At 34.5% G+C, this 25521-nt stretch overlaps 2 protein-coding genes across 5 annotated transcripts; one reads left to right on the top strand and one right to left on the bottom strand.

The window, feature by feature from the left end:
- Nucleotides 1-427: 427 nt before the first annotated feature.
- Nucleotides 428-16162, bottom strand: LOC107226574 (eukaryotic translation initiation factor 5A). 4 transcript variants are annotated; one of them, XM_015667437.2, is made up of 4 exons: nt 16018-16162; nt 10612-10905; nt 10110-10244; nt 428-1616 (listed from the first exon to the last, which is right to left on the bottom strand). In XM_015667437.2, exons 2-4 carry the CDS (start codon nt 10885-10887, stop codon nt 1545-1547), a joined length of 483 nt encoding a protein of 160 aa, XP_015522923.1. In that variant the 5' UTR covers nt 10888-10905; nt 16018-16162; the 3' UTR covers nt 428-1544. The 4 variants fall into 4 exon arrangements, with proteins under 4 accessions (XP_015522923.1, XP_015522922.1, XP_046600000.1 ...); XM_015667436.2 differs by having other exon boundaries at nt 15917-16054; XM_046744044.1 differs by lacking the exon at nt 16018-16162 and adding an exon at nt 11681-11769.
- A 3275-nt stretch (nt 16163-19437) lies between these two features.
- LOC124296602 lies at nt 19438-20307 on the top strand. Its single transcript, XM_046746639.1, has 3 exons — nt 19438-19603; nt 19820-20062; nt 20130-20307. Exons 1-3 carry the CDS (start codon nt 19542-19544, stop codon nt 20305-20307), a joined length of 483 nt encoding a protein of 160 aa, XP_046602595.1. The 5' UTR covers nt 19438-19541.
- Nucleotides 20308-25521: the final 5214 nt, after the last annotated feature.

Below are 25521 nucleotides of genomic sequence, written 5' to 3'. Positions count from 1 at the left end.
TATTAGTAGGCTTTAGTCTCGGCCGTGTCACTTCTCTCTTTCTTTCCATCCATTAACTCTACGTTTGGTTTTCACCGTACATTTTATACTTAATGTTTCATAATTGTATCACGCAAACAATTTCTCTCTAACATCCCATCGAAATAAATATGTTAAATGTATAAAAATTAAAAAATGGTAGCCATAAGCACTTGGTACATGATTTTACCATGTCATCAATTCAGAATTTTTTTTCTCTACGATTACTATCACTTTTTATTTTTACAATTTTTCTTTTTGTTCAACTCAAGACAAAGTAAGAATAGATAAGAAAAAGAAATTAAGAGAAAAATTTGAGCCTTCTCTGTTTGGTTGAAAAAATATGATGGCATGTAAGAGCATAAGTGTTTTTCTTAGCTTTTCCCAGGTTTTTAAAATACATAAAACATTAAGATGCTTTTGTTTATTGCACTTAAGATCTATTCAGATAAGTTTAGGTTTTTACAAGCTTCTATTCTAGGAGAACATTTCATTTTTATACTTCCTACCGTAAATAACGTGACGCAAATACCAATTGTACGCACATTTCCTTGATTTCGATTCTTTGTCAGTATCGTGTTAGTCCTGAAAATTATATATGGGGTAGGAATACTCAAATTCCTTGTTATTGTACATTTCCTGAAGTAAAGTTTACCGTGAATATCACGAGAGATGATACCTTTCAAGTTTTGGCCTCATTCTGCGAGACTATTTTCAAAATGTGACATTTATTGCTACTTAAAATATTAAGCATTTGAAAATTATTGTGTAGTCATAGATTTATCCAAGGCAATTTTTTATATACATATATGTATATGATAACAATAAATGTAATCTGGTTTAATTTGAATGTGAAAAACAAATAAATAAAGATTAAAATGTCACGCGAAATTTCAGTTCCACCTACTAATTTTCGTTTAAAATAATAACATACCAGTAACTGCAGTATTATATTTATCTTGTCGTGCATATCAAGTTTTATTATTATTATTACTATCATTATCGTAATCGTAATCATTATTATTAATATTATTAATATAAGTTGTTTAGCTGTTTGATAATAGATGAATTTTGATTAATGATAAAAAAAAAAAAAGATCTAAAAAATGTCTGAAAATAAAATTTCAAGAAAATCAAAAGATGTTCAAAGGCTTTTACATGTAAATTTTATTGTTTTTTTTTGACTCTTTTCAATCAATCAACCCTTTGATGAAAAGTAGTTGTATTCGTCGTACCTCGTGTATAACAAACAACGTATGTGTTTATGTATGTGTGTGTTTTCATGTTTGAAACTAGAACGCAAACTGCTCACTAGTTTTCTTTTACTTACATCACTTTTAAAAAATTTTAGCAGATGGTTGTTTAGAAATTTGGTAAGTAAGGAGATGTTACTTTGATAAAAAGTTACTCATCACCGCTGTTGAGCTGTTATATTTATTGACGATACCAAGCTTGTTCCAATACCATTGACGAGATGTCAATCGGGTTAGCGGCTTATGATGATAGTTGCAGTTGAATAAACACAATTATTTATCCAGGGCAGTGTTGGTTTTTATGGCAATTACCACTTCTTCGCCACAGGCTTTAAGAACAGTGCACTGAAAATAGAAAAATGATGTATATAAGTTAAACATTATATGCTATGAAAAAGGACACACTCGAAGTAAAAAGTATTCTGATCGTTTTTTTCCTTGTAAAACATTTCTGCCTTTCGAACGTAGTAACATTTACGGTCAAGAGTTTTGAATGTACCATCCAAACTCGTAAAAATGTTAGAGCACTCCTCACGACACAACCATAAAAAATATTCAAAAAAAAAAAATTGAAGAAAATGATCGCATTAGTAAAAGATTCAGTTGTTTTTTAAAATGCTTTAGTTACAGCTAGAATTATAATCAAAATTTTTACAATTCAAACAAAATAACAGAAAATCCATAGAGAGCTCGTCCATCAATTATGTAAGGTTTGGTAGGAGGGAAGGGTGGGGGAGATTTCCCAGATGCGTTCCACTTTTAAAATAATTTTCAAATAATACGTATCACCTATACACTATTATGAAAATTGTTTTAAAAAAATATTCTGATTATTAATGATTACTTTTGTTATTACTAATTAAAAAAAAAATTCATATGGGGCATTGCACGAAGTATCGATCAAGAAAGAAAATTGGTATTTGTGATTTACTTCAAATTTTTTTCTGTGAAAGTACTGGTAGAAAAACGAAGCCCTGGATTTTCTAAAATTTTTTTCAGTCATGCGTATCTGAGATATTACCATCTCAAAAGCGACCATTTTCTGAAATCTGAAAAAATTCAGGAAAAATTTTGAAAATTATTTCTGTAATGCGTTTTTCACATGAAAATGAACAAAAAAAAGTTCCCTATAACATGGGTCGAAAAAAATATTTTTACAGAGTTACGGAATGAAACATTTATATTAAAACATACATATTACAATGTTTTATACATATATGATAGTTATTTGATTATCTTATGAGAAAGATAAATCTTTGACGCAGAATAGCGATGAGCAATAATTTCAGTTTTGGCTAGTACTGGAATGACGCAATGCATTTGTTGCATGTGTGGAATTCTATGCGTGTTATTATACCTTGATGTTAGGAACTTGACTGTATTTTCATAGTCGTCTTGTGTTCTATAGAAAAATACTATATCGTATCAAAGATGGGAGGAGTAATTGTAATGTTACAATATGTAATTCTCTACTTTGGTGTTTTCTATGTCCTTTCAAGTTGTATGGATTACAGCACTGATCATAAAATCTTGAAGTAGATTGCATTGTTGCTGATCAACGATTGCATATACCAGAAGGTAAAAGATGTATCGTTGTATTGTAGGTTATGAGATTTTTTGCTCGTGGTACCTTTGTTGACGGTGCACTAGAGACGAGTAATACGAACTCTTGCCTGAATACATGAACGTTTGCACCTAGCGGTGCTGCCGCTGCGATTTTCGACATTTTATACTGACGTTCAGTGCGCTACCTAGCAAAGACGTAGGTAGTTACTATTTTTCAAGTTGAAATCTGTGAATATATTTTTTCGACCCATGTTATAGGGATCATTTTTTATCATTTTCATATGAAAAACGCACTACTAAAATAATTTCTGTTTGCATTATATTCCTACCTACCTAATTGCAAGTGGAGTCATACAAATGACCATCTCTCACACAAATCTAACCATCCTAGTGTCTCTTATAGAAACTCCTGTAATATTGTATGCAATGTATCTATTATAGAATCTTGGTGATCGGTCAATTAAGTAAACGTATTTTTAGTTAACGTTTCGACCCGGATATGGGCCCTCCTCAGAACGATTTATTTATTTAACTGTCAAGAACAACAAAATTTTTTTTTTTTTGTTGTGTATAAAATACCTTGCAATGATTGCAACCAAGTTTATATCGGACAAACTGGCCGCCACCTTAACACCAGAATCAAAGAACATCAACGCAATGTACATGAGATTGAAGAACGTCACACCGCTCTAACAAAACATAGTATCAATAAACAACATACTTTTAACTACGACAATACAAACATCCTTCGTGAAGAACCCAATTATTATAAAAGACTATTACTAGAAATGTGCAACATTGTAGGTCACACCAATTCCGTTAATCTTAGACAAGAATTTGAACATTTAAGTAATATTTACAAACCTCTAATCTCCGCCCACACAACAAATATTGTTTAACCTTAACTAGATACACAAAATTTTTGTCCCCATAACACAGTTTTTCTACATAATTTTTTTCACAAAATATTTTTTGTTTTTCTGTATAATTGTTTATATTAGTTTCACCTTCACTCTGGATCATATTTGTTTCTCCCATCAGTCGTTATTCACCTGTTGACCCAATCGGTTCAACCAATAATAATTTTTGAAAATATGTAAATTTGAACAACTGGTGAATTTTGAAAAATTAACGACGGAGCCAGGAATCGAACCTGGTATCTAGCGATGCTTTACCGGAGACTTACTCCACTAGACCACCTAGCCGCCCTGACTCTGTTGTCATTAATTTCTCTCATAACCAGTGAGTTCAAATTTGTTTTCATGTGCCCGATTTGTATGAGTAAGAATTTCTTCTCTACATGCACGATGTAAGGAGACTGTAGTGTGTAGATGTTATGTTTACCCTTTTTGAATCCTTTGCTTCCGATGAGACGATTTATTAGACGGCATTGCCGTCTTACGGGCTTCTCATCGGAAGCAAAGGATTCAAAAAGGGTAAACATAACATCTACACACTACAGTCTCCTTACATCGTGCATGCAGAGAAGAAATTCTTACTCAATAATAATTTTTGTTAGACATGAGGAACATAGTCATAAAGAGCCTAGCTCCACTTCTTGGACACTTTGCAAACTAATTTTACTGCTACAAAGACCTTCTTTAAAACCTTTTAACACAATGACATATTGACTGTGAAGAAACATAGTTCTTTAATCTTTTTAATTAATGACTTCCAACTATTAACTCCTACTTGTAAAATAACTAGAAGATTGACATTGACTACCGTCACTCAAAGAACATTGTCTCCACAAATTGTAAATTGTGAATTCGACTACATCTTAGTCCACTTACTTTTAAAAAAAGGTAAATAACACTTTAAGCCTTTCTTTTTTCAATTAATCAAATTGTTCTCACTAACCAATAATATATAATAGCCCTAAGAGTATTACATCTACAATATTTAATGTCTGATTGTACTTCTAGTATTATTATTTAAAAAAAAAAAAAAAAAAAAATTTGTTGTTCTTGACAGTTAAATAAATAAATCGTTCTGAGGAGGGCCCATATCCGGGTCGAAACGTTAACTAAAAATACGGTTACTTAATCGACCGATCACCAAGATTCTATAATAGATTATATACGAGGTCGAGAATTCTTATTCATCAATTGTATGCAATGCATTTGACTGCCTAAATTTCAGACAAATCAATGATTTTGTAAATTCGTCAGGAAATACACTTGATCTAATTTTTACCTCGTTTTCAAAGCCCACAATTTCTACTAGCATCGATCCGCTGAGTAAAATCGACAAACTACACGAAGCTTTTGACATATTACTATATGGTCCAATGTTTGTACCATTGATAAATGAACTTCAGAAAAGGTAACTACGATAACATCAATAAAGGTCTTAGTGAAATTAACTGGAAATCTCTTTTCGAGAACCGCCCTATAGATGATATGTGCAATATTCTCAACCAAAAACTGCAAGAATTAGCCATTAAACATATGCCACAAGAGAAAAACATGATAACAGGTTTCCTAATTGGTATACCAAAAAGCTGATAAGTCTAATCATTCAAAAGAAAACCTCACATCGCAGATTTAGGCAACATAACTTTTAATGTGACTGGTTAGAATTCAAGCACCTCAGAGCACAAGTGAAACTGCAATTCAAACGCGATAATGCACAATTCCTGTCAAACTTAGAAAAAAACATAAAAAGGGACCCGAAGAATTTCTTCAAATATGTCAACGATTTAGAAAAGTTTGGTTATCCCGCAACCATTCATCTAAACGATGTTACATCTGACCAGAGTGAGAAAATTGCAAACCTTTTTTTTAGATTTTTTCGGCAGTGTCTATAGAAAAGACTCTCTTGCTGGCTGTAAATTGCCGATTATTTCGCCAAAAAACATGCATACGATTCAAACTACTGAACAAGAAATCCTGAAAGCCTTGAGTGGACTAAATGTAGATGCCTCGGGTGGCCCTGATGGACTACACCCGTACTTCATCTTTTCATGCAAGGAAAACTTAGCAAAACCTTTGCTTTCATTATTCAAGTGCTCTATGAATCAAGGTACTTTCCCTAGCACATGGAGAGAAAGTCACATAATACCAATATTCAAGAATGGCGTCAAGTCCAACATAAAAAACTACAGACCAATTAGCATTATTAACGTCTTTGCCAAAGTATTTGATTCCATAGTTTTCAACAAAATAAAATTCCATCTGTCAGCAAACCTTCTCGATGAGCAACATGGATTTAGAGAAAAACGATCCACTGTCAGCAACCTGGCAGTGATGCTTGAGGAAATAATTACCTCCTTTACTAACCGAAATAAAACTCATGCTGTTTATATGGACTTAGCTAAGGCATTTGACTCGGTGAATCACAAGCTTCTCACAGAAAAACTAAAGTGTCATGGCATAGGAGGAAATCTCTTACAACGGTTCGAATTGTACCTGAGAAACCGGAAACAAACGGTCAAATTCAACAACTATCAATCAAAACCTATCATTGCGGACTCTGGAGTCCCTCAGGGCTCACACCTGGGACCACTCTTATTCTTGATTTTTATCAACGATAATGAAAACTGCATCAAATTCACCAAGTTTCTACTATTTGCAGATGACCTGAAAATCTACTGCGAAATCAAGAGTCCTTCAGACTTATTCCTACTTCAATACGACCTTAATAGTGTCTGCCAATGGTGCAAAGAGAATGGACTTGCGCTTAATACAAAAAAAATGCTACTCAATGTTTTTCTTTAGAAATAATACCGATTCTAGATACGCAAATGTGGAATACATGCTAGAAAACCAAATCTTAGAAAGAAAAACCGTAGCCAGCGATCTTGGAGTTATTTTCGACTGTCACCTGACGTTCGATCTCCACATAGACCACGTCAAAGCAAACTCAATGAGGATCTTGTTTTACATACTGAGAAAATCGAAACCTTTATCTGATGTTCGATCAATGATCAGACTCTATGACACTTTTGTTAGACCAATATTGAACTACGCGTCCATTATTTGGTCTCCCAAAACGGACGTTAGTAGCAGAAAATTAGAATACGTACAACACCTCTTTCTAAGATGTGCATCCTACAAAACAGACTCACCCATGTCATTTCTTAATCACAATTATGAAAGAATTAGCCAGCAATCAGGATTCAAGTCTCTCGAAAAAACACGTAAATTCACAGATGCAATGTTTCTATTCAAAATGTTCAACAATTTAATAGACTGCCCTTCAATTTTGAAAATGTTTAACTTAAGAGTGCCAAACAGAAGATCGAGACACAATGTACACACATTTGCAATACCGAACCAATATCTAGCCAGTTACACCCACAAATCCATCATTATGCAACTGAGTATGTTAGCGAATAGTAACAGTGGTTGGATGGATATCTTTAACCAACCGATCAGTCACTTCAAAGCGTTAGCCAGAGAGGCACTCTAGTTATCTAAATCTTAGTTGAAAACACTCTAGTTTTATACTTTGTTAAATTTTTATACAATATATTGTTTTTTTTATATATATATATATATTCTATATTAATGTTATGTATTTTAAGAATATTAAGTTATTTCCGTTGATAGTTATAAATAAATAAATAAATATTCGGAATCCAACTTTTGCTGTGATGAAATCTCCATCTTTGAATAGAGTTAGAAAATTTTGAAATATTTTCTAGAATTTTCTGAATTTTTTCCAATTTTAGAAAATGGCCGCCTTGGAGATGGTAATATCTTACATAGGCAGGATTGAAAAGCTTTGAAAAAAATCAGGGCTTAGTTTTTCGACCAGTACTTTCACAGAAAAAAGTTTGAAGTAAATCGGAAATACCAATTTCCGTTCTTAATCGATACTTTTTGGAATGCCCCATACACAAATAACTTTTGCAAAGGGTAATTGAAAGAAAATTGATTACAAATTACTTATGAAATGGGTCATGAGAAAAATTGACACATTATCATTGTAATTCAAATTTATGCACACGCGAACAAAATTCATTTCGCGTTCTATTTTTGTAATGTTTATTTATTAAAACAACATAACAAGCGTTTAATTGAATGATTTTCAAATAAATACCTACTTATTGGTGTGAATCAAAACAGTAATTACCCATTGATTTTGAGCGAATGAACCATTACAATGTCACTGGTAATTGATTTCTGATATTACAGATTACAAAAGTTACATACAGTTGAATTTGCAGTCGAATTAAAAATGTAGGTAAAAACTCACAATGCTAGTTTTCTGCCAGTATTAGAGCATCTTCCTAATATCAATTAAATTCCGAGAATGGATGCAGTGAATCTAAGGTAATAACCCCAGTTTCTGACCCTGTCTCACTTCCTGATCACTCCCCTTTCACCACACAATACAATGGTTCTTTCCCTCACCACTCGATAAACAGTCAATGGCGGGCTCTGATGAGAAATTACAACACTAGTCATCAGTTATTCTTATCAATTCCCATGTGCAAAGTGAGACACTGGTCTTAAAATGTCAGTAACTGGGGTCATTTATCTTATTGTTAACTATAAAGGCACCCGACAGGGATATAACCAAAAAGAATAGAATAATAAAAAGTAGAAGACACGCTATAATTTTTTTCATAACAGAGTGCTGTTGAGAATAATAGGAGTATTATTTAACATAGAGAACCAAAATAATATGTGATTTCATAGGGACGCGATCTTTCTACTAATATTTAATAAATAATATGGTTTATCATTGATTGCGAGTCAAAAAATATTGGATGATCAGTAAAACAGGCCTCATGCTCAAAACTCCTTGACCTAGTTTTTTATGAATCACAACATGACGTACACATTTCGTGAGTACGAAATATTATATTTGAAAGGTAACAATGTAACAGTATGCTTGTACGGTTCAAAAAAAGGACAGTCGACTTTAGTTTCAAAAAATCACGTTGAACTCTTTAACACATCAACATTCTTTTTCCAAACAGACAAGGCATCATCATACCAGAGTTGGCATACATCTTACGAAGCTGAAGTTTGTAACGTTAACATAACAAAACATCAAGGTAAAAATCATGACTGTGCAATATCTGAATGCATTTCAAGGACTTTGCTCTTAAAAATATGAGTACGTTTTGTTTATCATGGTTAATAAAATTTCAGGCGATCCTAAAGGTGCGAAATAACGATTTTTCCTAAACATACATTGTTACAGTAACGTTACTAATTTCATACTCATTACATTTTCGAACCTTCAATTCTGAAATTTTTCAAGATATTCTACCCAGAAATACAAATTTTCTGAACATTTCTCAAGTTTATATTCTGTTCAATGATCATAATTTTCTTCCATAAAAGTATTGTGAGTACTGGTGAATAGTTTGAAATGTAGATCACTGTCTACATATTAACAGCAATCTGTGACTTCTAATCGGAAGAAGAAAGGAGGTAAAGGAACATAACTTTTTAAGTTTGTTGGAAATAACATGACGAAACATCTCAACATTCATCAGTTCTGTTCGATTTTAATCGTCATCTATTCTCACAGGTTACAAGTTTTCGGACAGTAAAATAGCAAACATAATCTGACAAGTGACTGGAAAATTTAATTTTTTTTTACAGACATGAAAAAGCCACTTTTTGATGCCTGTTTTTGAACCATAAAGTGGCACTTTATACCACTAACGTCAGAACTGCCATATTAAGATTTTGTAACTTCAGTTGCGCAATCAAAGATGCGAGTCAAAACTGGCGTCGAACTGACTTTTCATGCTTTGCTAGGAAAAATATTGTATAGGGTGTGCCTCTAAACTGTTTTTGGTTCGAATAATGATTCACTGCTTACAGTACTATTTAGTTTCAATTTATGTAAGTCCTGTCTAATAGTAGATTGTGCACCAAGAAGGTAATGTAGGTCTTTTTATGACAAGCATAAGTTTGCAGTATGAGTTGTAGGCAATTGCGTAAGTGAGACGAAGACAAACATTACAAATACACGAGGAGAAAGAATTTGTCTCCATGGTGTACATAATACTTTACGTTAAAAAAGTATGGTTTACAAGTTTTTTTTATTACAACGGAATACAAAAAAGAGCACTTTTAAGCACTAGGATGTAAGAGTGCACTTTTATGTACTCTATGGCTTTTTTTTGTACTGTCGCAGGAATAATTCCTTTACATAAGGAACGCAGGAAAAGAAAGATGTGTAAACCATACTAGTGTTGCATAAAATATTGAATATTCATTTCCTATTATTATATATTATATATATTTCCTATGTCAATGGATAATATCGACACAAATAAGAATAAATAACAAAAATACTTACCAGCAGTTCTTTGCCGGCGTCAAAATCGGCACGTAATTGAATACCCAGTTCCCCATCTGGAATCTTTAGATCCTCGCGGATATCTCCATTGTCAGCCATTAAACTCAGATAATTGTCATCAGATATGTCTGTCAACTAAATCAGAAGAGAAATGTACAGAAGATTTTAATGACAAATACGTTACATTAACGTGTATGGTGCTTGTTTTTAATAAATTGATATAAATTTTTGGAAATCCTCATATTTCTTTTTTGTTAAAGACGAATTTTCTGACAATAACTAATACGAATGGAAAATTGTTCATAAAAACTCAAATGGTTTTTACCCACTGCAAAAGCTCTCATATAATGCTTTTTAACTGAACCTTTTTTTATTTGCAGTTTAGAATTTATCATTTGTCGACGATAGTTTCTACCAAAATCAAAAACTTCATGGATTCGTCAAAATAACTCCGTCCCTATATCTTTTTTCCGTTTTGTTATAGTAAAAATTGAATCCTTGCCTGGTAGTCCTCTCGTTTGACGAATGGAACATCCATGTTGTGCGTGGACGGACAAATATCTTCGTACTTTTTCGACGTGAATATGTCGATACCGACTAGATGAACCTTGGCGTGGCCATGCTTGCCAGTCTTCGATGTCGACATTTCAACAATCTTGCATGGACGAGATTTCAGCATGACAAACCCGTTCTTGCGAAGTGCCGAACATTGTTGCGGATACGTCACAGATGCCCCAGAGTCACCGGTCTCAAAATGAGTATCCTCAATGTCTGCCATGTCGAATTAGGGTTGTCTCTATGGACAGGATAATATTTTGTTTAACCAGAAACATGACAATCACTTAGTGTGGGGTCTTAAATTCTCTTGAAACAATATCATAACTTACAGTACTCTAAGAGAACTTTAAAACATGTTCATGATTATCAAGACGAAGCCAGCATCCAAAGTTTGCAACTGAACGAATTAACGTCGATCGAAAGAAGGCAGTGCAGTTCGGAAGTAAAAATTTCCACAAATATCACAAGGTATTAATACTTTTATAAAATTATATGTCCAAAACTGTACTGCATCAACCTGTTCAAAAGCACTCTGCTGCACTTGGTGGCTAACGTCAGCTTTATTTCACCATTAGTGCATATAGTTTCAGTTGCCAAAGTTCTCTATTTTTCAAAATTGTATGTTTTGCAGACAACTGCAAAATAACTCCAAGTGAGACAAATCTAAAATTTGAGATTGATCTCTTTGATGGATTTATCTTTTTTTGCAATTGCAAATCAATTGCAAAAGTAAATTCATAGAATTAATGCTATTTCTTTATTTCTATATCAAATGAAAATGTATTGGAATATTTTTGTTCAGAATTAGGTGTACAATGAGGTATTAAATCCTTTTTGTGTTTTAGATACGTGGACTTCGATATTTGGAGGTATATACGTCAATGCCGAAATTGATCAGGGCACCCCCTTCACTCACAGTTGAATACTGCTTTAACGTGTGCTTTTTTTTCTTTCTTTTTTTTTAATTTATAAGAAGTTGAACATATTCACAGACATGGGACACCTAAAGATACCTGATCCGAAAATCCCTTGATTCAAGATGACGTCCACCAAGTTGGTTACCAGTCACTCAGAAGTAATGAAGTAGTATTCACGGAAAAGGCACAGTATACCTATATTATCAGCTTCTGTTTTGGAATTATTACATTTTGTGGAATGAATAATTTTTTGCAAGTCTTAAGTCTTTACATTTCCTGCAAACTAGAAACGAAATTTCCTGCTTTATAAAAATCTTGCAGAATAGAATCAAAACATTGTTAAAAATGCCTTTCGAATGGTTTGTACTTCTTTGCCTCTAGATTATTAGCTATTCATTAAACTTGAGTACCACATCTGGTATCAAGAAACTTTCGATCGATAAACCTTTGGATTTGAACAGGTATGTCCATGTTTTTGTCAGAAGTAGTGACAACTTGTTTTTTGATCAAGTTTAATCAATCAAAGCTTGAGATACATAAGGAATCACACACTTTCTACTTTGTGTAATTCTGCTGAGAACAATGAAGTAAATTCCATAAAAATAACAATCTTAGAAATCAGAATGTCTTTAAATTTCTCCAAGTTGCTGAGAAAACTCTCAACAAGCTTAAACAGTATAACAATAAATAAATAAATATATTGCAAACTAGATGTATAAACATTTAATCTTTGAATGAATCCAATCACATTGCGGGCGGGGGGGCATCTTTTCGACTTGTGAAAAAAATAAAATCACAAGAGAAATCTTCAATGAACAATTTTTAAAAACCCTTCTACAATCGTAGTATATTAATTGTGTGATCTGAATATTTTTATACACAACCAGAAAAATATTTTGAACAATCTCACATTTAGGGTGCCCAATGAGACTTATTTTTGCCCATTACGAAAAATTAAAGACGTTTCTTCCACCCTCTAAGCTTGGAGTGTCTCATTGAAAAACTAATAGAATATTAACTTTTTTATAACTATATTTTCATCTTGATTCCTGCATTATGCTGGCTCTAAGAAACAACAGGCAGCAGGTAATACGTATCAAAGTTCTAGATATCCTCGAAACTTCATATATATGTTTGAATGTGTTATAATGGCTCGAGATTAACCAGATATTAATTATTGGACTGTTCGGTACTTTTTTCCTGAGCATTGCATTGCCTGATGATTTATTTTCAATGTATATCAATACAGTAGAACCTCATCTGTCTGTTTTAATGTAGGAGGAGAAGGAACTTCGGAGAAGTCAAGTCTCGGATAACATGGAAAACATGCACTAGCATCCATTATCTATAACATATTAATTAAAATTCTGTATTTTTACATCTGATGCCATAATGCTGTATGAAAATACATATATTAATTATTAGTGCTAGCATGCATTATCGGATCAATAGTCAGGTAAGAAAATTTTTTTTTCTAATTATGCGACTATGTATCTCAGACCATGCAGAGTGCTTCGATCAGTCGGATGTCTTTGATAATGTGGAATCTCAGTAAATCAAAGGCCGGATAAACAAGGTTCTACTGTAACATAGGCTGCATATTGCCGGTTAGTTTCAATATCATGATTCGATTTTGCCTTCTAATGAAATATACAATTTGGTGGGAAAAAATTATTAATCCGAAAATGGCAGTTTAAGGTATTTAATGAAGGAGATAATCAGCTTCTTGATACGAAACATTAGAAGATTTGCGAACAATTTTCATATTTCCATGACTTAATTTCGTAATACTAGTAATCTTATTCAGCCAAAAATGGCATATCAGCAAAACGCTTTTAAGCTCTTTGAGAATACACTTATATTTCCAATCGTCAAGCACAGACTGGGTGGTTACCACCCATGTTCAGTTTTGAACAGCTGTATTTTTGAAATGATCAATTACATAATATCCAAAAAATTCATGGATATATTGGAATGTCTCAAAAATAAATTTACATTGTCTTTGAGCAAATATATAATGTTGCTGATACACAGAAAAATTGATGAATCATTTTTTTCAGTTAAAAAACATACAGAGCATTGAATTTGAGCTATGGGTGGTTATATACCAATGTTTACTTGAAGGGTTATAATGTCACTTATTGACCCATGAAGAAGTATTTTGCAAATATAGAGTCATACCAAATTACAGCGAGGAAACGAGGAATTCTTAAAAACAATGCTGCACAGATGAAGGCAGTGTAGAGTTCATTGAATAATCGGAACAAACATAAATAGCCATTACTGAAAACTTTTTTTCTCACCAAAAATATGTTATAAAAGAAGAAAGGTAGAATAATTTTGCAACTCTTCTATAAGAGTTCAAAATCTAAGGGACTTAAAGTATGCAAATTTTGAGGTACAAAGGTAATAATTCCACCACCTACTTCTCAAACGAGCCTCATGCTGAATATAGAGAATAATACCAAATAATCATTAAAGAACAACAAAAATGGAAATGAAACATGATCGTTACTCAAGAGCAAAAATTCAATTTTTAGTGTTGTTCTTTGGAGGTAAATAATACAATCCACATAAAACTTGAGGTAGAAGAGTAATTGGCAATTCCAAAACTCGCTAAATGCCAGTTTGCTCTCAAGGCGTTCCTTCTATACTCATATTGTTTAACACTGCAAGTAAATGCAAAGAAATATTTTTAATAACTGGGTTTGGAATTAACTACTTTTGGACTGCATTTCTCAAATTTAATTTCAGCAAAACCACGTTTTTAATTGATTTTTGTCTACAAATAAACTTTTATTGATTTCTGGTTGGACAGACTTTCGTAGCTAGTCGAGCAATGGGTCTGAATAAAAAGATATGTCCATAAAAAAAAATTGTTTCCTTTAAAACATACACAGGACTCGACTGGGTTAAGAACTTTAGTTTCACATCAGCATTCAAAGCTAGTTGCATATAGTAAGAAGTACAATATAGTGAATGGCAAAAAGTTCTTTCACATTTACAGCTTGTTTTCAAATTTTAAAAAGGAACAAATAGATACCTAACCGACGGAGGCATTAAGGATTTTCTGGAATTTAGAGCGAAACAATTTTTGAACAATCATTGATTTGAAGTAAATATTGTAGCTGCAGACACAAGAGAAAACGAAACAACTGTAGAAAAGTACTGTTGAAAATTTTGTCAGTAAATATGTGAAAGACTGAGATGCACAAAAGCTTCAACATTTCTGAGATCAAGAAACGAGACAATCACGAATCACAGAAATAATACATGTATCAATTGCAAAATTCACTGCATCTGCAGTCACTGGTAGATCGATATTTTATTGCACGATTTAAACAAAAACCAATTACGACGGTCAAAATGTTACTAAAAGAAAGAGAGACTCTATTAGCAAGAAATTGGATGAAGTTGAAGGTAGCAGCCAGAAACAGCAACCAAATGCATAAAACTTCTTTGAAATAGGTTAATGCTGTTTAATTTTGCACCCACACTTCTACAAAAGTAGATGAGATTCAACGTATTTGACAATATTTCGAATGTCAGGCTGCAGTACTTTATTAATATCAACCTAAGCAGGTTAGATATCATCTCTGGCTGCAGGCTTCAAGTTCGTAGAAATTGGGCTAAGATAACGGTTGGAAAAGATTAGGACCATATGGCCGGCTATAAACCCGCCTGTCGGAAATTAAAAAAAGAAAAGAGTAAAAATTTCAGAATGTTCGTTTTTGACGACAATGAAAAAACCGTTACCGGTGATAATACGAAAGTATGGTCAGAGTACAGGTATTACTTGACCTCCAGTAATGAGTTATAGAGTGACTAGCAAGATATCCAGGTACAGCTATGCAGTGGCCATGTGGCATATTGACGAAATTATTCTGGGAATTAGAATATTATAATGGGGAGGAAATCTCGATGATGTTAGGGCGCAAATTAATACAATAGTTACTTATCGTTCGAAGGATATCAGAGTGGTCAGAAGCAAGATATTAGGTATGATTTAGTGATAATCGGTTGGGATTCCGCGATACGGGGCGATACGACGGCTTAACCAAAGAATACATCAGCACGCCCGGGTTATACTCGTCGTAGAGGGAGTCGAGGATAAAAAGTACTGGGACTGGCAGGGCCTGGCAATTGGATTTCGGGATGTAAAAGTAGCCTTTTCCTTGACGTATTTGATGCGAATAACTATTAACATGGCGGGAAAGAAAGTGAGAAGCCTGGAGAGCCACATTGCCAGCGGCCCGTTGTCATCGGCAGGTCACTACGATATTCATTCGTTTTTATCTCAAAATGTACGAACACTTTCACGTGCATACAAACCGGGCAAAAATTCACGTATCAAATTCGAACCTCTCCTTGCGTTATTTAGGAATTAGCACCATTAGTTACCACAAAAACCGAGAGCAGCTCGAAATACTCACATGTGACCAAAATGGATACTTTAACCAGAAGATCATGTCGCGCATGCGCCGTGCGGTGATCGAAATCGGGGTCCACTACCATTGAAACACGGACTTCCGACGTTTCCTTTCACATCAAAAAAGCTCCTTTCCCGCTCGACGCCGCAGACGAGCTCGCTTCTATATTTCTCCCAAATTTCTTGCATTGAAATATGTCTTCAAAATACATGCTATTGATGTTTAATATATTTCTCTCGCTGCGTTTTCTTAGTTTTCAACAGGTAAATAATCCTATTTTACATGAACTGTATGATGAAAAGGTGAACAAATAAAAGCCAATTTCCTTTCCTGCACCAGCTTCATCACCGTTTGACTGCTGTCAAGCACGGCGGCAAATTAAGGTTAAGCCACGAAGCTGTAACATCCGACTAACTCGCTACCAATGTTTCCCATTTATTATTACTGTATATAGTTGTTATTAACCATACCTAACTTTGGTATGAGAATCTTGTAATGAAACCAAAAGTTACTAGATTATATCTAACTATTAATATCTAACTATACATTATTAATTGAAAATCAATTTGCGTAAAGGTTACGAAATTCTTTTACAAAATTTAAATATCACTATATATAACCTGGATGCCTCCCAGAGAGCTCTTTTCCGAAGGTAAAATACACTTCCGTATTATAGACAATTTCGCCCACACGAAATAGCCGTAATGGTAAGACAATCGCACATACTTAGATATATAGGTATAATCAAGCGTATTATTTAGCCCAAGTAAGATTTATATTCACATAAAACCAAATGTAATCACATTTCAGTATCTGGAATACTTACGTCCCTCAAGAAGTAGCTATTGAATATACGTCAAAGTAGTCGTTTCATAACGCCGTGTTGCATGCAAAAATATATACCAGAACTACTCTCGAGAGCGTAGTGTGAGTATACATGGGGAGCTTTCCAGCAAGGAGACACAGTGTGACACTGTGTTACACGGTCGAACACTGTGCCTTGGTGCTTGTTGGAACGCTTTGAGGTTCTTAATTCATTCACAAGAGTCCGCTCGTGCATTATACGAAAAATCTAGGAACATTGAGCGCTCCAGGAAAAAAAAACATTTGTGAAACGCGTGTAGATTATCATTGCATTTAATAAATAAATATAAACAATACCATGCGCCGAAAATAAAATCTTTAACTAAAAAATTGGCAGCAATGAATCCGACACAGTGTCCAACCATGCTCCGCAGCTGTGTCCGACTGTGTCGTTCTGTGTCGTTGTTGGAAAGCACCATGTTCGACACAGTGTCGCTCTGTGTCGCTCTGTGACGTTGCTGGAAAGCTCCCATGGTGTGCCCATATATGTAATACTCCCCAGAACTCCTACGGCATAAGACTCCACTCCTTTCATCGAGATCAAAGCCTTTAAGTAATTTTGTAGCAACTGTTCAAAGAAATTTCTATATTGTTAGGGAATTATTTTTCTTACGAACGCTACCCTGCTAAAATCACGATTAGAGACAGACTTCAATAGAAATGTTTTTTGAAGACAGATTTTGACTACGGTGTGCTCTTTTATGTTATTATAACAGAATAAGTATATTAATGGACTTACGTATATTATGAACTCATGCATTTATTAATATGTAATCGATAACTTTATTCTTAATAATGATTACTTAAGTATTGCATAAGTTCAAATTGAACGTATATTAAGCCGATTTTTTTTTTTTTATTGTAAGCTCTAAATTGTACATGAATCACAATTGACTTACGACAGCATGAGTACATTATTATCACTACGCTTCAACTGGGTTGTACATTATTCACCTATATCCATAAATAGCCACACCAATCAATTTTCGACGTGTTTGAGTGCAGGAGTTGCACATGACACGTCAAAAACGTCCAGGTAATTTCATGACCATGTAATTTACTTACTAGTTTCATAAATATATCCTTCCACAGACTCTCTTTGAAGAGATCTTTCCATACGGCTTCTACTTATACCACAGATTTAACAAGGAATGTAAAAGTTGTTAAAAAAATCTTTGATATTAAATAACTCTAAACAGGTACATAAATACAAATTTTCAGAAATTCTTAAGCAAAACTGTTAATATTCCAAAATCGAATATACAACAAAAGGGTAAAAAATTATACAATAATATGTATCTACTCAGATCAGCGATTACAAATATAGATACAACAGAAAAATACATCTATCAAAATATTTGGTAATGACCAATTTTATCATTGTTTTTTGTAATAACTTTTTGACATTATTATTGTTAAAACTTATTGTTCTTCCAATTGTCAATAAGGTAAAAGAGCTTTTTTCAGATTTTTATCCGGCAATAATACATAAATCTCATTACTATGGAGTTTTGAATATGATTGTACTTCCTATACATTCTTAAATGGGGTTCAGTTTTTTTTTTATATACTTTGGAAATAGACTGAACTGACCTTAAACTCGGATTAGCCTTGCGACAATCGAGTATTATTCATTTATTAATAAATAACAGTAATGTCATCGTGCACATTGCGTAACACCTAATTTCCGTAATTCATTTTTTGTACCTCGTATTGATATTAGAATTATTCAAAAGTTCAAAAGACCCATTTTCCTCTTTAGCGGCAATTCGTAGATTGCCCCATTTTAACAGTAAACCAATTGCAATCCGTTACAATACATTAATGTGTAGAGTTTTCTCGTTATCGGTGACCCAAAAAGTCTCTGCTACTAATATCTTCCAAAATACGAATATTTTTAGATTTTTTTCTACAATATTGGATTCACCATTTTATATTATGCAACTTTGACCTTAGATTCGGGATCAGCGACCTCAAAAACACTGCGGTACCAATTTTCAATGGAATCCGTTTGGCCATTCACAAGATAGTATTTTTATTTTATCTTATGGAAATTTGTTATTTACATAAATTAAAAAGTACTAAACCAATCGACACCACAATATAATCATTTCTTAGTTTGGAAAAGCAGTGTCCATTGAGATCAAAATCATTGCAATCCGGTACCTCGTTCTAAACCAATCGTCGGACAAAAAAATTGATCACATAGATACATACATGCATACGTACACATGGAGACAATGAACCTGAGACGGCTAATTTTTTACACTAGACAGTTATGTTGCCATCACAGAGAAACCTACAGCGCCATAGTGCGCCGAGAGCGAAACAAACTCAATTTCAATCAGCCCCCTGCAACTTAGATCGAGCGAAAAAGTAAAAAGAGTAACCTAGTATGTCACATAATTTTAGTTCTTATTGAAGGCGCTAGTAGTGCAGTTGCACGGGTTGCACTCTGTAAAGGCCGTAAAGGTAATCGCGCAAACCACTGATATATATATACACTGGATTGGATTTAAGCGTGGTGCCGTCACGCCAATTGAACGGTAGCCATTTTGTACAGATTCTTGTCACTTCAGATATATATAAATATATACGTGATATATGTATGTGTATATAATCGATTGTGTTGGAAAATTACAGTAACAATTATTGAGGTAACAATGAGTACCTGCGTTTTTTGCAAAACAAAGCAATCAAAATATTGTGGGCGATCATTTCACAAGTGAGTATACAACGCTGAAGCGTTCTGCAAATGATAACTTGCAGAGGTTATGTCAGCATACGAAGTATTTACTAATTATATTTAACGAGTATTATAACGTACGAATCGTGTCAGTAAAAATTCACAATATTTGAATTATGAACCGATCTTATTATAATTGAAATTGAAAACTCGGGTATTATTGACTCAGGGATTAAATTATAATTCGATATGTAGATTTCCCGTGAAAGATGTGTTGCGCCTTCAGCAGTGGTTAAAAGAAATGAAGAGGAAGGACTGGAAGCCAAACCGAAATAGCACATTGTGTTCGGCTCATTTTACAAATGACTGCTTTGATAGGACAGGATTCCTAATTACATTGAAAAAGAACAGTGTACCAACTATATTTGACAACCCAAAATCAGAGTGTTCATCTTGTCACCGATTAAGGGAATATGGACGTGGCTATTCATTCTTCAAGTAAGTACCGTTACTCAATGCAATATAACGTGTGAATTAATAAATTTAAACTTTGCTTGTTATGTAGGTTCCCATTGGATGAACCTGATATTATGAAGCAGTGGATCGCAAATATAAACATTGGTCCGTGGTCTCCATCAAGTGATAGCTTTCTGTGTTCCGACCACTTTGAACTCTCTTGCTTTCAGAAGAAAAGTAAAAATTATATAACTTTACGAAAAGGCAGTATCCCAGTTATTTGGTAAGATCTGAAACTATTAATCCCTTTTAGGTCAGAGAAAACTCAGTGTGCATAAAGACACGTTGATGTGATGCACTATTGCGTCAATGTCGTTGAAGCGGTTAATTACCTACAGATTATAAAGTGCTCTGTTACAGAAAAATCGTGTGTGACACATTTCTGTGTATTTCCATTGTCGTTATTTATTAGTAACTTATCTGTAGGTGAAAACTTGCAGCAGACCGAATTTCAGGATGAATCCGATCGGCCCACCACAGTGAATGTAACCAAATTACATGAGCACCTACACATTTGTACCTGATTTGCATGCTCAGATATGTACATCTTTTTTATTTTCTTTTGATTGTGCTTGTAACTTTTTCTTCATGTGAATGGATTGTGGATTGATACTACTAATTATATTGTTGTGGTTTATCGCACGCAACTCTATAAAAATTCCTTAACGTTTGCAAGGAATGTTTTATTCTCCATATTTTTGAATAAAGTTTTTACTCACCCAATTCGATATAGTTTAATTCAAAACTTTTTTTACATGTCTTAAGCTCCACTTTGATGATCAATGGATGGTAAATGAATTCCCTAACGGTTGAATTAGTGTTATACAAATTTTTGAATAATCCGTATGAAATTCAGCCCACCATAGGATAAAGGATAATGGACGGAAACTTCTTAGAATTGAGGACTTCTTTTGAACATAAAGAAAAATCACGCTTAAATACAAGTTTTTCGTCATATTATTTAATGATCTTTTACATCATATAATTGTAAATAATAATATACCTTCGAAAAAATGATTTGTTCTTCATTTAATGTATCAAACATTATTTTACTCGTCAAAAACTTTTTTGTGTGACGAATATATCGTTAGATTTAAATAGCATATTTTACGCAGTTCAAATCTAGCGCGCATTCTGTGACAACTTTCTGTACAAGATGGCGGAAATTCAAGTGTTCAATTGGACACACGATCTTACACGTAGAGTATACGGTAATATCCAATCCAGTGTATATATATATCAGTGGCGCAAACCCACTGATATATATCGCAAACCGCGCAACTGTACTACTAACGCTCTCTACCGAGTGTGACAACATAGACTCGTTTTCTGAAACACTGAGTTGCAGGGAGCTGATTTCAATAAACATAATATAACTTATGGCCGTCGAATCTAACCTTAGGATACGTGTCAATCACTGAACTAAGAAGGCTAGACAGGAGAACGAACTCGGGTGGTGGGGTAGTCCCACATACGACCGCCACCCGGCGTCGCTGCTAACCGTAGTGCACTGCGCAGTCAAGTAATTCGAGTCCCCCCGTGGTCACCCGTCTCCCCCTTCGCTTCGTTCTTGCTTGCTCGTACAGTTTAAGGTTATGTGTATGCACGATGCGCGTGACGCGAGCGACGCGGGCTAGAAACAGAATTAATGTAAAAATGCGCAGTATCGGATTTCGCATGTACCCTACGGTTAGCAGCGACGCCAGGCGGCGGTCATATATGAGCCCACCTCAAACTCGCATTACTATAGGAGTTCGGTGTCCTGTTTTCTAACCTTCTTGCACTGAACCACGGAGTATTAGGAAGGAGACAACACTCTGCGATAAAACTTGTCCCCAGTTTTGAGGTAACGTAAGAGGAATTGTCTAAATGCGATTTGAGCGCCTCTAATGGAAAAAAGTGAAATTCTCGCTATAAAATGTAAAAAAAAGGGCGGCAATCATAATCTATAAGCTACGTTTTATAAACATGCTCCGTCAATTCGTAAAATACGCATCTGAAGTGACTAAAAAACATTAAAAACCGAGTGATTACTTTTCTAATCTCAACCGACATTAAATCCGAGGAAAAGATTTGCAAACGGCGAATCGTAAGATCATATGGGGAAGGGGGTGAGAGCGCTATACGGGCTTACACCGCAAGAGGCGCTTAAATCGCATCTTGACAATTCTTCGTACGTTGCCCCAAAAACTGGGCCAGCTTTTGAGCCAAGTGTTGCTTGAGTGTTGTCTCCTTCCTACTACTCCGTGCACTGAACTTAAAGTTCAGTGGTCTCAACATGGAGACTAGAGGTAAGGAGGCCGAACGCATCTGGCGGAATCGTCGAAAAGTGGATCGTGAAAGTGATGAAAGATCTTGTAGTTCGAGATGTATCCGCAAGCGATACCAGCGCCTGGTTACGAATAGGAGTCTTCAGTCAACGGAATAGGATCACTGATAGGATACATACGTGAGGATCGACGATTCAAAACCACCGCGCTGACGGAGCCCGCAGTGGTAGCGCTGAAAAGCGGGTACAATCCGCGGATCGTTCATCACTTTCACAGTCCATTTTGCCAGCATTGCGTTCGGCCTCCTTACCTATAGTCAGTGTTCCCAACCGTCACATAATTATAGTAGATGTCACATAAATATGAACTTCGTACTATGTAACATAGAACTTTCATTATGTGACGGAAATCTACTATAATTTGGAAATTTGTATAAAAAGAAGTTTTTTTTTGTAATACAAAAACTGGCGGGACAAAATTCTTTAATACTTTTCGAAAAAAAAAGATTTTTAATACTTTTCCAAAGAAACGTATTCAAATCTTTTCGCGCTAGGCAAAAAATTGTCAGCGCCATTCACCATAATGTGGTTTTTAATTTTAACCACATTATTGCGGAGGGCGCTGACATGCACGGTTCGGGCTCAGGCGCGTTGGTGTTGATTTGAGCGCCCCGTTTCCCGCTTCCCGCCAGTTCCTGCCGTCATTCCTAGTGTGTACAAAAATAATTCAAATAAGTACCTTCTGGTCATTCGTACAATTAAATGTAAGTACGCACGCGTATTGTAATGGATAGGGATAATATACTTATAAAAATAATATTCCGTGATTTTATTGCATTATTAACATTTTCAAAAAAGTACTATAATTTTTTGTTCGGTACTATAATGCTACGGCCCTGGTCACATAGCCCCCCACGGACGGGTTGGGAACACTGCCTATAGTTTCCATCGGTGTCAATCTAACAAGCCATCACGGAGTATAGATACAAGGAGTCTGAACGGTATCGGGGTTTTCATAGTATTAATGTACGCAATAATAAACCTAAATCATAGTTCTCTTTTCTGCCACTGGCTGCGCAAGTACTCAGGACGTACCGTTGTTATTATTATTATTACACGTAAACATACACCATATACTAGCTCGCGAATGTTAAAATTAATTAAATTAAATATAAAATAAAAATTTATCTATTTAAAATTAATTTTAAGAAAACAATGGGTAGGTGTTGGGCTGTTCATGGTTGTCTTAGTGGCCGAAAGGCAAGTGAGAATGTAGAGAAAGTAGCTTTATTCAAAGCACCAAAAGTGAGTAACCTCAAAATAATATTGAAAATTTGTGTTATTAACAAATAATTCTAAAATTTATGTAGTTTTCTAATATTTGAAAAATATTTTTATTTATGTGCTTAAATATAAAAATATATATTACTTTTAAGGATGTTGAATTGCGTAGTAAATGGAGCTCAGCTTTGGGACAAGAATTAAAAGCTAGCAGTTTTATTTGCGAATTACACTTTAATCCAGAGAATGTGATTAAAACTGATCGAGAGATTTTAAAAGATGGTAGTGTATATGTGTATGAATACCAGAAAGTTCATTTGAGGAAGAAAGCTGAGCCAAAATCACATACTAATGACGACAATGAAAACAATTGTAGCTTGCTATTAAATAATGATTCTTCAACAATCTCTGATATAAATGACGATACGACAAGAAATATATCAATTTTTGTTGGCTGTGACGAGCATAAAAAAGAATTAACAAAAAAAATAATTAACAATTTCATAATAATGCGGGGGCATTTTCTAGTCAAATGTTTTAATAAAAGTGCTACGGAGAGAAAAGTTAAATGTAAATCCTAAAACTTTGTATTTAATTCCACATTTCTCAGAATATTTTTTTCCAGAGAGGTGTCAATAGCAACAAGACTTCCCGCGTAAGAATTTAAACGAGTGCTTCTTAAAAAGTGGCGCACTCTACCGGCAAAAAAATCTGTCCCCTAAATTACGACCATTCGTTCAACATTACGTTCAGACTCCTTGTATCTATACTTCGTGCAAGCCATCATCCCCGCAGTATTTCAAGGTTAGATTCGACGGTCATGGGCATGGAGACTAGAGTACAGGAGTCCAATTTCTGTATTGAAGATGTGTCCGCGAAATTATGAGAAATAAGGGTTCCGCTACAGCGGTGCTGTCGTCACTCTGGACCGATAGCTATATGTATATTAAATATAATAGTCTCCATGATGCCGCACATATTTACGTTTATTATAATTATTATAATTTTGGTCATTATATCACTGTATTACTATATTTATAGGATCAGAACGTCCGGAGCGACGCTGGTGATTAAACCGTGCACTATTAGATCTCGGAGTTTCGCGGACGCCTTTTCTGCCTCTCCGCCTTAGAGATTGGACTCCTGTACTCTAGTCTCCATAGTCATGGGGTTTATGAGATTGAGTTTGTCTCGCGCTCGGCCGACTATGGCGCTGTAGGTTTCTATGTGATGCCAACATAACTGTCTAGTGTAAAAAATTAGCTGTCTCAGATTCATTGTCCACAAATGTACACACATTGACGCAATCAATATTACAATTAATGTATGAATACAATAACAATTAACCCTTTAAGGTGAATAAAGTTTATACCAGTTTTGAGGTGAAACGTAAAAGAACATATCCCTAGCTCTTTATGAGTATTGCACGATACCAAGGAATAGACTCAAAACCGTACAAGCTGCAACGCCCAGTAACAGGCAACCGAAAAGTATAAGAGCAACGCTTATATAGATACTTGTCAAACCGATCTTATAGGTATATCAAAATAGGAATTAATTACACACATAGGAAGCTATGCGCACAGCTCGGATGCTTACATTACTACACCAATATGGTGTTATACCAAATATCTATAAAAAGCTCACAATGTAGTAATAGCTAAGAACACAGTTCATGGGCGAACATGTGACGACGGTATCGTACTCTGGTTTCAATTCTTAAAATATGGGGAAAATTGCCCCATAGTTTGACAGAATATTAAAGAGGGGGATCGTTTTGCGCAGATACCGATCCCCGTAAAAACGGGATACAAATTCGAAGTCCACCTATCTTAAATGTGAAAAAAGGAAAAATTGCATGAATTTTTCCAATTTTCTACTGCGATTTCGT

This window comes from Neodiprion lecontei, chromosome 1 (assembly GCF_021901455.1).
Source record: "Neodiprion lecontei isolate iyNeoLeco1 chromosome 1, iyNeoLeco1.1, whole genome shotgun sequence".
Classification (NCBI taxonomy): domain Eukaryota; kingdom Metazoa; phylum Arthropoda; class Insecta; order Hymenoptera; family Diprionidae; genus Neodiprion; species Neodiprion lecontei.
This window is presented reverse-complemented; position numbering and strand designations above follow the sequence as displayed.

Coding starts and splice junctions, on each gene's coding strand:
- LOC107226574 (XM_015667437.2), bottom strand. CDS start 10,887: ATGGCAGACATTGAGGATACTCATTTTGAGACCGGTGACTCTGGGGCA. Junction 10,245..10,611: donor TCAAACGAGAGGACTACCAG/GCAAGGATTCAA, acceptor CTTCTGATTTAG/TTGACAGACATATCTGATGA. Junction 1,617..10,109: donor ACGCCGGCAAAGAACTGCTG/GTAAGTATTTTT, acceptor TTCTATTTTCAG/TGCACTGTTCTTAAAGCCTG.
- LOC124296602 (XM_046746639.1), top strand. CDS start 19,542: ATGAGTACCTGCGTTTTTTGCAAAACAAAGCAATCAAAATATTGTGGG. Junction 19,604..19,819: donor TGTGGGCGATCATTTCACAA/GTGAGTATACAA, acceptor TTCGATATGTAG/ATTTCCCGTGAAAGATGTGT. Junction 20,063..20,129: donor CGTGGCTATTCATTCTTCAA/GTAAGTACCGTT, acceptor CTTGTTATGTAG/GTTCCCATTGGATGAACCTG.